The 16,375-nt window shown below is 40.5% G+C and overlaps 1 protein-coding gene across 9 annotated transcripts in view; it reads right to left on the bottom strand.

Annotated features, from left to right (window-relative positions):
- The window catches only part of magi1b (membrane associated guanylate kinase, WW and PDZ domain containing 1b), a 458,604-nt gene that overhangs the window by 47,021 nt on the left and 395,208 nt on the right, over positions 1-16,375 (bottom strand). For all 9 annotated transcript variants that reach the window (XM_078209492.1, XM_078209494.1, XM_078209499.1 and 6 more), the window contains 3 exons: positions 7,446-7,474; positions 6,388-6,604; positions 2,375-2,466 (listed from right to left, as the gene is read on the bottom strand). In XM_078209492.1, the coding sequence (XP_078065618.1) occupies positions 2,375-2,466; positions 6,388-6,604; positions 7,446-7,474 (338 nt within the window). The remainder of the gene's footprint in view (positions 1-2,374; positions 2,467-6,387; positions 6,605-7,445; positions 7,475-16,375) is intronic.

The raw sequence follows: 16,375 nt of genomic DNA, 5'->3' as shown, positions 1-16,375 counted from the left end.
TGGTTCAAGGTCAGTCACAATGTTTTGCTCCTAAAATGTTCAATTGAGTAAGTGCAATATAATTAATTCTCATTTTTCACAGCTAAATATATCAAGAGGGGAAAAAAATGCAGAAAATAAAAGCCCAATGTACTTCTGGCAATAGCCCATTAACAGGTTGGAAGGTTGGTTAGCTCAGTTGACTGGATGGTTGGTTTGTGATGCAGAGCAAGACCAACAGCACGGGTTCAATTCCCATACTGGTTGAGGTTATTCATGAAGGCTCACCTTCTCAACCTTATCCTTCACCTGATGTGTGGTGATCCTCAGGTTAAATCACCTCAAAGGGAAGAGCAGCCTATGGTGATCTGGGACAATGGTGATTTTACTGACTTTATCAGCAGGTTGCAAACGTATTAAAATTGAAATATTATGAGTATTAAACAGAACAGATAGGAGAAGTATATCTGCCAGATGTCACCAAACAAACAATGGTGCCCACTAAAGACAGGGAACTTTGGACTTAATCAAATATGGTGGTCCTAACCAAGGGCAAATATTGTGTTTCTTTATGGTTTGACAAAATAAAGCATTGCCATTGACTTTGTGCTTTTATTGGTGTGTGTTTGACAAAATACAAAAAATGTGTCGTTTACCGGAAATGCTTGATCATAACTGGAAGAAGTGCAATTATTTTTCTCTCTAAGTCCAATGGCTCAATGAGTACATTAAAGCACAAGAACTGGGCTTTTTGTGAGAAATTAAAACAGGAAATTATTCAGAATCTTTCAGGATTTCAACTAGTTACTTTAATAGCACGCTAATCTCAATTCATCAAAATTATCATTAAAAACATTGAGCATTTTTTGTGTTAGCGGCAGCATTATACAAACTTTAGTGAGAAGACAACATGTAATCACAGTCTGCATGTTTATGCATTGAAAAGTGAAAATGAGTCCTTCAAACCCTCAACAAGGAATTTTTAATGACACAACAGATGCACTGATGCACAATTTGGAATTTGATGCTGAAAAGCCAAGACAGCAGGGAATCGTTGTTCAGCTTCTTAAAATACTGATAACCTTCAAACTGCCAATGCTACAAATTTAACACAATTTTAAACTTAGAGAACATTAATGGTTTAAAATTCTAAATCCTAATTTAATTAATTAATGTCGAACATGTTTTTGTTTACCAAAGGAGTAACGTTTACTAGTTATTGTGCTACGTTTAGCATGTAGGAAACCCAGACATCGTGCTGTGCAGGCAGAATGGTTTATTTTCGAGTAGATTGGATTTGATAGTCCTTCTATTCTACTCATGGCATGTACCGTGCAACTGATGTTACTGACACGGATCCCCACATGATTGAAGTCTGATCCTCAACTGAGTGGGAGTCTGATCCCTGACTGCTGGGTGGAGGTGGTGGGGGATGGGGAGGGCAATGGCAGTGACAGTTTGCCTTAGACAGAGGAGTTTCTGATGGAGGGGGGGAGCTTAGGGAGCCAGGAGGAAGCACTCCTGCTCTTGTCCACCAGGCCCGCCTTCTCCTTGAGCCAATGGAAACCTGGCTGGCTACAGTTAAAGGTGCAAAGCACTGGAATCCAAACTTCGTGAAAAGATGAGATTTCAAGATTTGAATTCATGTAAAAAGTCCTGAAATATTCAGAATTTTAGTAAGGTTTACTATTCAATTTATGGCAGAAATTTTAACACAGGTAGATGTTTGCCGCCCTCCTCAATTCAGTTCAATCTGTAATAACCATCAGATTTTATGAAGAAAATAGTGATGCATTATCAAACATACTGTGTTTAAAGCAGTAAATGGTATTGTTTGAATGTGTAGGGTTATAGAGCAGTTAGAACTAATTTATATGCTGCAAAATTGGGCTCACTTATACGTCTCTAAGCAGGAAAGAGAATAATTGCAACGCAAAGTACAACATTTGCTAAGTTAGTGCAAATGTACTTGATGCTATTGGAGCAGCACCAATGACTCCAATACATCACAGAAGTGGACTTGGCATGCAGCAGAGTGCCGATCCCATTAAGAACTAAGAAAACTATTTAATCTCTTTTGTTATTATCTGAAAATAAGGAAATAACACATTACGGACATTAAAACTGCAAAATGGATGTGCATTATTCTGGTGACATGAACTTATTAGCTCCATATGTTTAGTCCATGTCTCAGGTAACACTGAATCTACCAAGCAAGTCTCAAAATCTAGTATGCAGCCATTAATTGGCATATTACTTGTGTCATTTTAAAATGGGAAAGTACTACCTCAGGTCCACTTGAGATTCAATGCAGGAAAAGGGTAAATCATAATTCCCCAAATGGAACATAACAAATAAAATATTCAGCAATAGCAAACCATCTTTAATTACTCACTGGCTCCCCTGGCTCATTCCCACCAAGTATCCTAAATCCAAATCCAGTTTCTTTTCTCCAGAGGAAAATATCTTGTTCTTGATAATCTGGAACTGTGGGAAAAGCATAGAGATGTCATAACATCATACATGTGTGGAAACATAATGAAGGTCAATTGGTTTCCATTAACAACTGGACAGAGACAGTATTTTGTCTGCTGCTCTGACAGTTTTATGAGCTTTAGAACGGTTCAGCAAATGGCACTATCAAATTAAAGGCTTCCACTGTTAGAATCGGTGTCACCATCCCCAATTGATTTTAGGTCTAAATCACAGACTGTGGTTTTAGTGTTGCAATTTACTGCCACAGTCAAGATTGTGAATCACGGCAATGTCTCCAAGTTGGCTGCAAGTTGAAACTCAGTAAGGGCACTGATGGCAATAAAACCCACACATTTTGGTCGGATCTCACCTTCTTTCTTACTGGTGAATGGAAGGTGCCCACTGTTACAATGACATTAATTGGAGTGGGCAGAATTATAACCTGCTTGAATAGTAACGTTTTAAGCATCTGATAAACAAATAACAAACCTCAGCCCTCACTTTTTCTACTGTGCGTTAAATTAGATTTTCAGTTGGTTGCGAGTTGAGTGAAATCAGTAACCTAATTGGTCAAAAGCACAGTTATTCATGTCAGCATTGTTGGGACAATCATTTTTAATGGTGATAATATAGTGCCCTTGTGTTTAATGCTCAACATCAGCTGTACTTTAATCATTTATCTGTCAACTTGCTCCAGAAAATATTCTATGAACAATTACTACATCAGCAATCTTTATATGATGTACTTAACCATCTGCATTACTCATCAAAGTCTGGTACTGCAGTTCACAATTAACTTATCAACAGGGTGAATGCAAAAAGCAAAAGAGACACTCGTGCTCAAGTTAAACTGGTCTTATATGACACTGCATTAGGTAATTGAAATTTGAAGGCATCAGTTAAGTTAACACATGACTTGTTGCTAAGCTATTTAAATCAAAATGACCCCATGTTTGATCTCCAACCTATGCTAACTTGAGGTTGGGAGGACTGCACCTCCATACCTTGAAGGTGAAGGAAAGCAAACGAAATTCAAACCAAAAGCCTTGTCCAAACTATTATCCACAGACCTCTGGTTCTATGTGTGAATGTTGGACAAAGACAGAATCAGGCTTGGCTGTGATGTCTCCTAATGTTGAACAGTCTGAGTGCCAGTGTCAGCAAGATTTAGAAGATTTCCAACCCCTGTATGAGTCACTGTCTCCCTCTTATCCTATTCTTTTCCTCTCAGCTTCCTCAATCTCTCTCGTGTTCTTTTTTCCTTCACTCCTATCAGCTTCTCCCGTCACTACAGGTAAAATGAAGAGGAAACATTTAACAACTTTCATGGAAGGAAGTTCCTGAGATAATAACTGTTGCCTACAAATACCCAGTTTCCTATGTGATATCATGAAATATGTAATGTATCATGAAATATTGGAAAAAAGTACAAAAAAGCAAATACATGAGAATTATGTTTAAAACAGGAACAAGGAAAAGCAAGAAAGAATACAAATCAACAGGAAGAAAATTAAAGACAGCCCAAGAAGAAAATAAAATGTTCAATGGAAACAGGAACAGTAAAGAATCAGAGAACAAAAGGAGTCTAAATACAAAACAAGATTTTCCTTTAAAATACAAACAGTATGGGAAATACTCACATGTCACACTTAAGATTCCCAATATGAATGATAAACTTCCACAACATGCCCATGAAGAATCTTGATATTTTGCCATCCATTGTGAGCCTTTGGTTTACTTACCTGGTTGTGTTTCTCCTCAACCCTCCTATGACTATTGAATGTAAATGATTATTTCTGTGTGGTGTCACTGGCTATTATGAAGTTCATTCACATCTGTGATTTGCTCAAAGCTTCCCTGCAGGAAATGATCCGGGCAGCAGGATCACAAATCATTTGCCAAATGAAACCATCTATAGTACTTTTCTGGGTGCTAGTATCTTAACTGGAGCAACTAATAACACAACAATCCAAGTGCATTTATTATATCTCTGTCTCAATTATCATTGTTACATCTTGTAGTACAGGATTGTAGGTACATGTCTTGGATTTATAATGACCAATTTTCCATTACCAATGCTATAATGATTAAAACACAGTCAGTTTAAAGGTACAATGGTTTTTTTGGTGACAAGTGCACAGCCTTTAGGATTCTGTTACCACTTGCATATTGCTGGACAGATCATTGGATTTTGTTTCTACAGTAAATGATTCTCCTGCAAGCTCCAGTATGCTGCTGTTCTCTCAGTCGATTCCCATTTGCTCCATCTGTACCTCAAACAATTACAATAAATGTACAAAAGCCCTCCTTTGCACCAGTAAGAAGAGAAAGAGTTAACAACCAAAGTAGTATTCACAGCAATGCAAATATTGGCTGGATCTCCATGGACTGCATGATGATATTGAGATTCCCAGTCGAGTTAAATCAACCCCAGGGTCTCATCCACTATTGCCACATAAAAGTCTGACCCCCTCAGCACATTAAACTTAGCTTCTTAATTCCTGAAATGTGCACCTAATGTACTGGAGACTTTTGTGACATGAGTAGATTAGAGTGTAAAAATTAAAATGCTAATAACACTAATATCAATAACTGTCTTTGGATGTTATGGCTGTGTCAGAACACCAGTGCACTGCACCATGAAATGTCACCCACCACAGGAAAATCCTCAAGTTGCTTGTGCACAGCTGTTTGAGGTGGAAGGATGCTAACATCCCATCAGTGGTTTCGTGCTCAATTGGCTGCATCTAGCAGAAAGTATAGCAATCAGGATTAAAAATTGTCTGTTTTTAAATCTATAAATGGCGGCTGTACAAAGGGAGGTCAGGAATTAATCATTTGTGCAAGAAAGCAGGATTGGTTGAACAGTGTGCAAGTGATCACATCATGAATGTTGTGAACTGGGTTCACATGTTACATAAATATTGCATTCGACAAAACACTGCTGCATTTTAGAAGAATATGCTGATCGGTTTCGGTGATATAGGTTGGGAGGAATCTTGAGTGAAGCATAAAACACCGGCATAGAGCAGTTGGGCTGCATAGCCTGCTTTTGTGCTGTAAATTTGATGCAATTCTCTCTTTATGTTATGAGTTGTTGCATTTATATGGCAAGAAAATAGCGCAAGACAGCTTCAAAGACTAGATGCAGTGAAAAGTGGAAACCGTTTAACGAAACTGTCGTGCTAATACATTATGTAGGGCAGTTGTTTACAATACGACTTGTACCCCAGATTGCGAATCATACACAAATTGTATTGAATTAACTTGTCATAATATCCTGCTTACAATCTGCTATTATAGTTTGCATGCCTGCCTCTATCCTAGCGCTATCGATCTATTTCCAACATTTTTCCCCAGACTGTTAATGCAGGTAGCTAAAACTGAAGGGAATTACTGTCTGTTTTTAAATTGAGGCAAGATTGAAAATGGGAGCTACTCTTGCCGGTACTGATCTGTCACAACCAGCTACTTTGAAATGGCTTTATCTTACAGCCCTCAATTTTTTTCAACTGCATTTTGACAGAATAACTATGGCCACTGAAATAGTTGCAACTAAAGCTTTTGTGTTAAAGACAATGTCACAGAAAAGTTATATGTTGGACCTTCAGTAACAGTGGCAATGTTATCGGTAGAGTCCATTTCTGTTTACCTCACGGAGTAAAATGATTATCTCTTTGAGTAAAAGGTCATCATGAAAATACTGAATAGTTCATTGCTGAGGTGCAGAGAGACATTTTTTTATGTTTAGTGATAGCTTGCAACAGTGTCAACATTGTGACTTTTTATTATGCCACTGACTCAAATAAAAACTAATACTGAATTGTAAAGTACATTTTTAGGATGGCACAACATCAACCTTTATTTTGTATATTTACTAAAATTGCGTTTTTAATGAAAGAATACAGGCTTTAAATTTGTCAATGTACTTACGTCTACTTTCATACATGCTTCTCGACTGAGCCCAAATTTTGAAAGGATCCGGCTTCCTTTGCACAGAATTATCTGTTTGATCCAGTGCTGGTGCCTCGTTCGAAGGGTAGTCTGGAAGCCCAGGGGCACCCAGGACTGGCGAAACAGTGTGTGTGCTCCGCTGGCTAGAGACACTGTGCTGGGAGCTGTTCTGACTGTCCTTCCTTTCCAGTGCCTGCTGCAATTATTCAAGAGAACAGAAGGTCACTCCAGCTTTTCAGTGAGTGCTTGCGATCAATACAATGCTCCCATTTTGAAAAAAAGTCACTCCTCAAAGTTCAGTTGCTTACTGCAGCTGGGTACTGCTGAACAGCCCATCAGTGAACAGGCAGCGATGAGAATTCTGTTTATTAGAGCACCTTCACATATTCCCAACTACTGCAGAACAAATATTGGATTTTTGCATCAGGTTCAAAAATACATAATAGGAGCTTGCTTTCTTCAAACAGAAAGCTTCGGTATCCGTAAAATAAAAATTACAAAACACACTGCAAGTGAACATATTCCATGCACACAGATATATTCTGCCAAAGGGTAAATTTATTTGAAACTGACAAAGAGGCACATGAAGGCTGACATTTCTATGATTTGATAGTGAATGCAACCATGTTTCCTCTTCACAGGCCTAATACAATCTGACAATGGAGTGGGCCTGAAGTTACTTAAATGTGACTTTAATCAGCGTTGCCTTGCAACCATTAGAAGTGCATTAATTATCTATTTTGGGAATTTTCTTCATGGTCAAGAGGGGAAAACACACAAACGGGGGATGAGAAAACACAAGATTTATTGTGCGTCAGTCTTTGCTTCCATGTCCTACCCTAGTGCAGTCTGATCAGCCAATTCAGCCAAGCAGAGGTGGCCCATTCATAAACAACGGCACACAGCTCAGTAAGGTGCAGCAAAACTTCACAATCAGAAGAATGAATTAGGGACAGCAACACATTACACAGACTGCAACCACGTCCTTAAATATACAAATCTATAAGGAGAGACGACGCACTTTCTTTTACACTTACCGACTTTGGGCTTTTCTTCGGAGGCAGCCCTGTGAAATAGCAAAAATAAGAATATGCATTCAGGATCACTGCAAAAACACAACCGTCAAAAATTAAATGCAGCAAATCCTCTAAATCTGTGTGGCGAGCATATAGCTCTTGAACCATGATAAGTTCTGTGTCAGCCGTCGTGTTCAGAGTCTGATCAGATCAGATTATGGCACAATGAATCCTAGGTGCATCGGTTATGCTGACTCGTGAATCAGCAGCCCCAAGGCTGACAGTCTAAAGTAGCTTGCATGACCTAGGAAACCAAATGCTGCAGCAGAAGCAAAATGCTTTCTTACAGCTTTGGTAAATGGGAGCTAAATGTGAAATAAAACAAAAGGAATCTTAAATTCCCCCCCTCAAACAGTAGGAATTAAAATTCCTCTTATTTCTTATTTGCTCGCCAACTTCTGACCATTTTTCATTCACAAAATTGTGCAAGCAGACTTATGGATACAAATATTATCACCACATATTGTGAATTTTCTTGTATAATAGCAGAAATGTGACAGAGTTGCTCCAATAGATGAAAGTTTTGCATTTTTCTAACCTTTTGACTCCTTTAGCCACATCAAACACAAAATAATGAATGTTCAGATGGCTCACAAAAAAAGCATTTATATTGATCAATATACACTTGTACCCATTTCCTTAAGTGGCCTCCAAAACAAGCAACGTCCAAGGAGGAATCGTGCAACCCTCCCAGCACAATGCCTATCCATGGTTTCTGCCGACAGTATTTTAAGATCAGGCTGCGAGAGATGCAGCTCTTTCTGGTCCCCTGTGACTCTGACATGGAATCTCCAACCAGCAACCAGCTCAGCATTATGGACGCTTCTCAAAATACAGAGATGATCATCAAAATCAAATGGTGCTCAGGCTAGAATTTAGCAGTCAAAATCTTTGCTTTTTTTTTTAGATGGTCTGGATTATTATGAGCATGCATCCTCCTTCTCATTTTAAAAAATCTAAAATTTGCAGAAACATAAAGAGATTGTTACAAAAAAAAAGCCTCTGCTCTTATGTCAATGCACACACTGTTAAAAGCTTTCTCTAACTCACTTCAGGCATTGCCAAAAACCGAGAGAAGGTTCCAGATACAGAGCTTGACAGGTTTCCACTTGATGCCAACGCTCGGAACTTCCAGAGATCGAGTCATTACCATGTTTAATTGTACCAGTATGTAGTTCACAGCATCACTCAGACACATGTACTAAATATAATTTATCTGTGCTATTAAAAGATGATTGGAACAGCTGGAAGCCTGATTTAAAATGTTATTTAGTTATAGGTATTTGACAATCCATGTAAAGTCCATAAATCATTCCTACCCTACTGCTGTCTATGGATGTATTTTGTCTCATGGGGCAAATTAAGAGATTGATGAGAGAGTACCAAAGGTAGCATGTTTAGTTTTCTATCTCCCTACCCCTCCCTCAAATTATATACTTTGTACTATTCCCAACAATACAGATCATGATTCTAGACCTCTGTCAATGTTTGGGTTGGGTGCCAACTAGTGTGTGAGGAAGCTCTGATCACTTGTCTGCTGATTTCCTCTTCCTATTCCTTACCCATATTCATTGAATCATAGAAACCACACAGTGCAGGAGGAGGCCATTTGGCCCATCGAGTCTGCACTGGCCACAATCCCATCCAGGCCCTATTCCCGTTACCCTACCAATCCCCCTGACATGAGAGTCAATTTTGCATGGCCAATCAACTTAACCCGCACATCTCTGGATTGTGGGAGGAAACCAGTGCACCTGGAGGAAACCCACGCAGGGAGAACGTGCAGACTCCACACAGACAGTGAGCCAAGGCTGGAATCGAACCCTGGCACTATGGGGCAGCAGTGCTAACCATTGTACCACCACGCTGCCCCTTCTCTCCTCTTTCCAATAAGTTCTAGGCAAGAGAAAATACAAAATGCTGTGAAGAATATTTCTTATTTATTGCTCCAAGACACGATCCCCATAAATTTCCACCCCGCTTCCTCTGATACTGGAATATTGACAGCAACCCTCCAGCAGCTTGCTTTATTAGCTGCCTTCTTGACATATGTAGACAGCGAGCCCAAACCTATTCACAATACATCCATTCCCACAAGTTTTCAGCAAGGCTACCACACTCCAATTTTGAGTGTGAATCACAACTGACTCTCCCCTCTGTCCAAGGGCACTAAGGTCAAATGTAGCACCCTGGACATTGACTCCAGGAATGGCTTGCAGTTTTTGCTGAGTTGAAGTCAAGTTCTCTCCCCTCAAAAACTAAATAAGACCAGAATTTATAAGATACATTTAAACAATATTTATCTGCTATCCAACTTAGTTTACTGTAAGCACACATCACACTGAATGTCATTGAAATAACTGGCATTAACCAACACCATTTACTTAAATGTGGGTACACTAACTTTTGACTGCGTTGGCAAGATGCATCATTTTATAGACTTCTGTTTGTTTGATCTTTCCCACCCCAGTGACAGGCTGATTAGTTATCAAATATTAGAATTCAGCACACCCCGGGTTAAACTGAGATACTTCAAACTCAGCAGACAAAATATTAAACCATTTAAGGTAAAATTAACACATTTATGGCATCCACTAGACAAATGTCAAGGCAGATAAAGACTCAAAGTGATGGCAGCATGAGAGTTGCGGTCTCCAGCAGAGTTCCCCATCTGTTAGTGTTGGCATCAAAAACACTGATACTAACCACTTATAATGCACCTGGCCAAATGGCTTCATTCTCAACATTTCACAACTGCATTTGTGATTTGGCCATCAAAACCGGCTTCAGTTCCCTCTCCTCACCCCCCCGCTCTGGAGATAGCAAACCTTGCTGTAATATAATTCTACTGGAGCTCTGTGGCAGCTCACTTAAGGGTTCATTCTTTGAGATTTAAATTTGGAAAAAAAATGAGATGCCATTGCATTCGATCCCCATCCTGCTTTTGCACGCTTGCGCGCACAAGTCAGCTTGACAACAATCAAGGGCAGAAAGTTTAACTTCACAGTTCCTCGCCTGAAGATCGGGTACCAATTGAAACACTCATCCTAGATGAAAGAGCTCCTGGCACTGCACTCTTCATTGCCACACCATGTAATACATTTAACCAAGGATGAAATAGCTCAACAGTCCCTGCTGCGTGTGACACCCAATAAAATATGAAACTGGAATCCATTGGTAGAAAATAAATTGTAGTTTAATTACTACCATAGAATAGAATCCCTACAGTGCAGCAAGAGGCCATTTGGCCCATTGAGAATGCACCGACTCTCCAACTGGGCATCTCACCCAGGCCCTATCCTCGTAGCCGCACACATTTATCCCGCTAATCTCCTAAACCACATCCTGGGACACTAAGGGGCAATTTAGCATGGCCAATCAACCTAACCTGCGCATCTTTGGACTGTGGGAGGAAACCAAAGCACCCGGAGGAAATCCACGCAGACACTGGGAAAGGATGCAAACTCCACACAGACAGTGACCTGGCACTGTAAGGCAGCAGTGCTAACCTCTGTGCTCCCATACGCCCTGGTCACATCATAAATGAGACAGGAAAAGCCTTACTTTGATAAACACCTGATCACAGGCATTACAAAGTCTTTCATATACAATGAACTATTTCTGTAGTGCAGTGACTGCAGGTAAATACAACAGCCACTTCATACACAATAAGATGATTGACCATTATGAATATATAAAATATAAGTAGAATCATAGAATCTTACTGCACAGAGAAAGGCCATTCCGACCACCATGCTTGTGTCAATCCTTTAAAAAGGCTATCCAATTAGTCCTATTCCCTGTTCTTTCTTCATAGTCCTGCAACTTTTTCCTTATCAAGTACACATCCCTGGTGTACGTTACTATTGAATCTTTTACCACCCTTTTCAGGTCATAACGATTCAGTGTGTTAAAAAAATTCTCCTAAACTCCACCTTGACCAATTATTTTAAATATGCGTCCTCTGGTTATCTGCCCTCCTGCAGCTGAAAATTGTTTAAATTCTAAGTTTAATTGCTTAATCTTCGACTGATACAATCATCGTCACTGGTTGATGAGCTATCAACACAAGACACTTTAATCAATTCTTTCCTATTTATATTAGTGCTCAACAAAACTCATCTGGTGGCTATTGTGGTGCAGTTGGCATACTCTGCATGAAATAAGTGAAAAGATTCTCCTGAAGTATTGGAACCCGTGTACCAGTATCTCAAGAGCAAACCACAGTGCTGCAAAAAATTCCAACAGCTTCATGCCAATAGCTAGCAAGAAATTGAGATGTGAGGAAGTTGCCCTTGGTCTCTTCTTCCATAACACATTTTGTTGTCTGCTCCTATTTTGCATTCTCTAAATATGATAAATTAAATAACTATTGTTTTGGATTTCAAGGCACAGTACCTAGTTTTTGGTTCGTAGAAGAATCATGCATTTGACAGTCAGTTTCTGAGCATCATTAATTTGATGCCTCAGCTCACTATTGTACTTATTAGGCAGTGTTTAATGGAGACGATAGGGTCTTGCCTACCAGATGGAGAGCTGATGAGAGCCTCACATTACTTCTTATAGAGAAGGGCTGCTGAATTAAGTGCCACTCAGGCATTTAACTGGACAGCAGTAGGCCTTCCACGGGATCAAGGATTCTGGGGAGTGAAGTCCCACATACCAAGTGCTGTTGGCCACTGATTGGCCAGCAGCTCTACTGTATGCGAGGCTGTGGCTGCTGCCAGTAATTTATTCACCTGAGGCCAAGGATTGCCGCTGGATGCCAGGGCACAGGTGAGTTAATATCAGCAGTGGCAGGAGAGGGGTGGTGGGGGAGGAGGTTGGGAAGAGGTCAGCAGTAAAGGCAGGTGAATGGCTCTAGTGGCCCCCCAGTATGATGGGACTGTCGATCAGATAAAGAGGAACCCTCTCTGGGAGCTCGCAAGCAACCCTGCATGTTTGCTTGTCATGCTCTCTGCATGGAAAGACCTCAGTGGGTTAATACCAACAGTGTCAGGATGAGACCCTTAAGTGGGCATTTAGTGCCTCACTTGGCAGTGTGGCTGGAAGGACATCCACAGATCTTCTCATCATGGACTGAATAGGGCAGGCAGGAAGATGGCGGGGTCCCCACCTGCCATCCTCTTGCCTGATGAAGTGCCCTCCCTGCTACTAAAGCTTCCAGAGGGAAGGTATTAATTTCCACCCTAAGTGTGGAAATCTAAACCTCCTGCACAATGCGACATTTGAAAGCTCGGGTGAAAAGCTTTTGGTCATTTAACGGAGGTTGCTTATCTGGTTTCTGCATTGTTTAGACAGATCCATAAAGAATTTTTTCCAAGTTCATGTACAGTGGAGCCCAACGTAATACTCCACCTAATTGCATACTTTCTATAGAGGTGAACAAGGAAGGTAAGAATGCATGGATTATAGACACACAGTTGGGTTGCACTGTTATAATGAAGAGCACAATGGTAACGGCAAAGAAAATAAACCTCTAGCTGGGGTTGTAACATGGCTACGTGCTGACACGGTTTCTAAAGTCCTTGTTGCAATCAGTGTTTCAGCGAACCACAGAAAACAACAATCCCCAAAAATTAATATTCTTCTGCTATCAATTGCTACAGTCTGTATCATCATCTGGCACTCAGTCATGAGTAGTGACTTACAGTAAAAGACAAAGTAGCCATTGTCCCAGATGAGCATAGGCTGCAATCCACTTTGAGGGGGAGAGCTGACTGGTGGTGATTTATCCTGAGGATCACCACACTTCAGGCAAGGGGCTAGATTGAGAAGGAGGACCTTCATGAATAAACTCAGCCAGTACGGGAATTCTGTGCTGTTGGCATCACTCTGCATCACAAACCAGCCGTCCAGCCTTCAGAGCTCACCTCAGTGACTTGCAGTATCGGGTACACATATCTACAAACTCCTCCAGAAAAGGTTTAGTTAATATCTGCACTTGTCACTTAACAACGAAAAAATAGAAGGGAAGAAAGGGGAAGTATTGCATGTGTGTGCACAGTTCTTTCAGTATAAAAGTATATTCCTTTCCTCTTTTTCATGCACAATTTTCCTACCTTATGAATATTCTACCTAACACCCATTTGCTTGTATCTGGAGAGAGATATGAAAAATAAGAAAATATAAAAACAAAAAATACTGCAAATAATTTGACTGAGATATATGACACAATCCAATTAAATAAGAGAGGCAAAAGCACTTGGGGGTTACTCAAAGAATATTAAGATGTCATGATGTTCTGGAGAAATGAGTTCTGAAGGGACGGATGGTTTAATTTTCTCATGCATCACTTTTCCTGTGTTAACTAGCTACAGATATTAAATGTGCTGAGATGTTCATTTAAAAGATACATTAAAAATATAGGCCTCCATATGAGGTATAGAGGAGAAATTAGAGAGTCTCCTTGTTTCGCATGGAGATAAGTTGAACTTCCAGGATCATGAGTTTAACCCTCCCAGCAGGAGGAATTCCACCATTGAGGATTTGCATCTGTCACAGAAAAAATTCTTGGGTTTCATTTCAACTCAATCACTCATTTACTTTGCAACTTCTTTGTGGTAGCTTCACCCCTCCAAATCTGATGACTGGACAAATGCATAACCAGCAGAGTTCTAGAATGCAATTTACATTAAAATTTCCCAACAATTTAATCAGCTCTAAAGGCTTATGTTCTCCCCAAATTTATATTCTTTTGACAAACAGATTCTGATCTAATTCACAAAGGGCATGAGGGGCAGAGCTTGCAGTTTAAATCAATGGTCCATAAAGTACTCAGATGAGCTACGTAAGAAGTAGCATAGGCTATTCAGTTCTTTGAGCCTATTCTATTATTCAACACCATCTACCTCAACTCCACTTTCCCCTACTATTCACATATCCCATGAATTCCTTAGTATTCAATAATCTATTGACCTCTATCTTACACATACCATTTTAAACAACTCAGCACCAACAGTAATCTCAGTCCTAACTGGTCAGTGTCTTATTCTGACCTGGTGACATCTATTTTCAGGCACATATCCTTCTAGTATCTGCTCTGTTCAGCCCCTTATGAATTTTATCCGTTTCATTGAAATCACCTCGCATTCTTCCAAATGCTAGGAGATTTAGCCCTAATCTTTCCTCATAGGACAACCTCTTCATTCCAGGAATCCATCCAGTGAACGTTGATTGCACTCCCTCTAAGGTAGGGAAACCAAACCTATACACAGGTACTCCAGGTGTAGTCTCATCCAGACTTTATATAAGTAAGTGTCACAAGGACTCTTTGCTCTTACACTCCAACAATGAAAGCAAACATGTACTATCATCAATATGAAGTTAATTGTTGGTAATTAATAATGAAGTGTCAAGTACCTAGAGATTCTAACACATTTGCTGATACAAAATAGCATTGGATAATTGACAAATCCTATAGTATTTGAGATTGAACACAAATCTCTCCAATACAATATGATAGATAACATTTTTTCTATTTCAGTAGCTGCACTGTATGCCAAAGCAGCATAAACCCTAGTCTAGATTAATGGTTTTCAAATCAGTCGATATGAGGAACTTTCTGCAAAGTATCATCACATCCATTGGGACCTGAAAATATTGAGTCCTAGGGATCCTGGTCCAAGTTATGAAAGATAGTAATAGCTATCAAAGAACAAAGAACAGTACAGCACAGGAAACAGGCCCTTCGGCCCTCCAAGCCTGTGCCGCTCCTTGGTCCAACTAGACCAATCGTTTGTATCCCTCCATTCCCAGGCTGCTCATGTGACTATCCAGGTAAGTCTTAAACGATGTCAGCGTGCCTGCCTCCACCACCCTACTTGGCAGCGCATTCCAGGCCCCCACCACCCTCTGTGTAAAAAACGTCCCTCTGATGTCTGAGTTATACTGCGCCCCTCTCAGCTTGAGCCCGTGACCCCTCGTGATCGTCACCTCCGATCTGGGAAAAAGCTTCCCACTGTTCACCCTATCTATACCCTTCATAATCTTGTATACCTCTATTAGATCTCCCCTCATTCTCCGTCTTTCCAAGGAGAACAACCCCAGTCTACCCAATCTCTCCTCATAGCTAAGACCCTCCATACCAGGCAACATCCTGGTAAACTTTCTCTGCACTCTCTCCAATGCCTCCATGTCCTTCTGGTAGTGCGGCGACCAGAACTGGACGCAGTACTCCAAATGTGGCCTAACCAGCGTTCTATACAGCTGCATCATCAGACTCCAGTTTTTATACTCTATACCCCGTCCTATAAAGGCAAGCATACCATATGCCTTCTTCACCACCTTCTCCACCTGCGTTGCCACCTTCAAGGATTTGTGGACTTGCACACCTAGGTCCCTCTGTGTTTCTATACTCCTGATGACTCTGCCATTTATTGTATAACTCCTCCCTACATTATTTCTTCCAAAATGCATCACTTCGCATTTATCCGGATTAAATTCCATCTGCCACCTCTCCGCCCAATTTTCCAGCCGATCTATATCCTGCTGTATTGCCCAACAATGCTCTTCGCTATCCGCAATTCCAGCCATCTTCGTGTCATCCGCAAACTTGCTGATTACACCAGTTACACCTTCTTCCAAATCATTTATATATGTCACAAATAGCAGAGGTCCCAGTACAGAGCCCTGCGGAACACCACTGGTCACAGACCTCCAGCCGGAAAAAGACCCTTCGACCACTACCCTCTGTCTCCTATGGCCAAGCCAGTTCTCCACCCATCTAGCCACTTTTCCTTGTATCCCATGAGCCTTAACCTTCTTAACCAACCTGCCATGTGGGACTTTGTCAAATGCCTTACTGAAATCCATATAGATGACATCCACGGCCCTTCCTTCATCAACCGTTTTTGTCACTTCCTCATAAAACTCCACCAAATTTGTAAGGC

The sequence above is a fragment of the Mustelus asterias genome, chromosome 3 (genome assembly GCF_964213995.1).
Source record: "Mustelus asterias chromosome 3, sMusAst1.hap1.1, whole genome shotgun sequence".
Taxonomy (NCBI): domain Eukaryota; kingdom Metazoa; phylum Chordata; class Chondrichthyes; order Carcharhiniformes; family Triakidae; genus Mustelus; species Mustelus asterias.
Note: the sequence above shows the minus strand (reverse complement) of the source record. Positions and strands in the feature narration are given on the sequence as shown.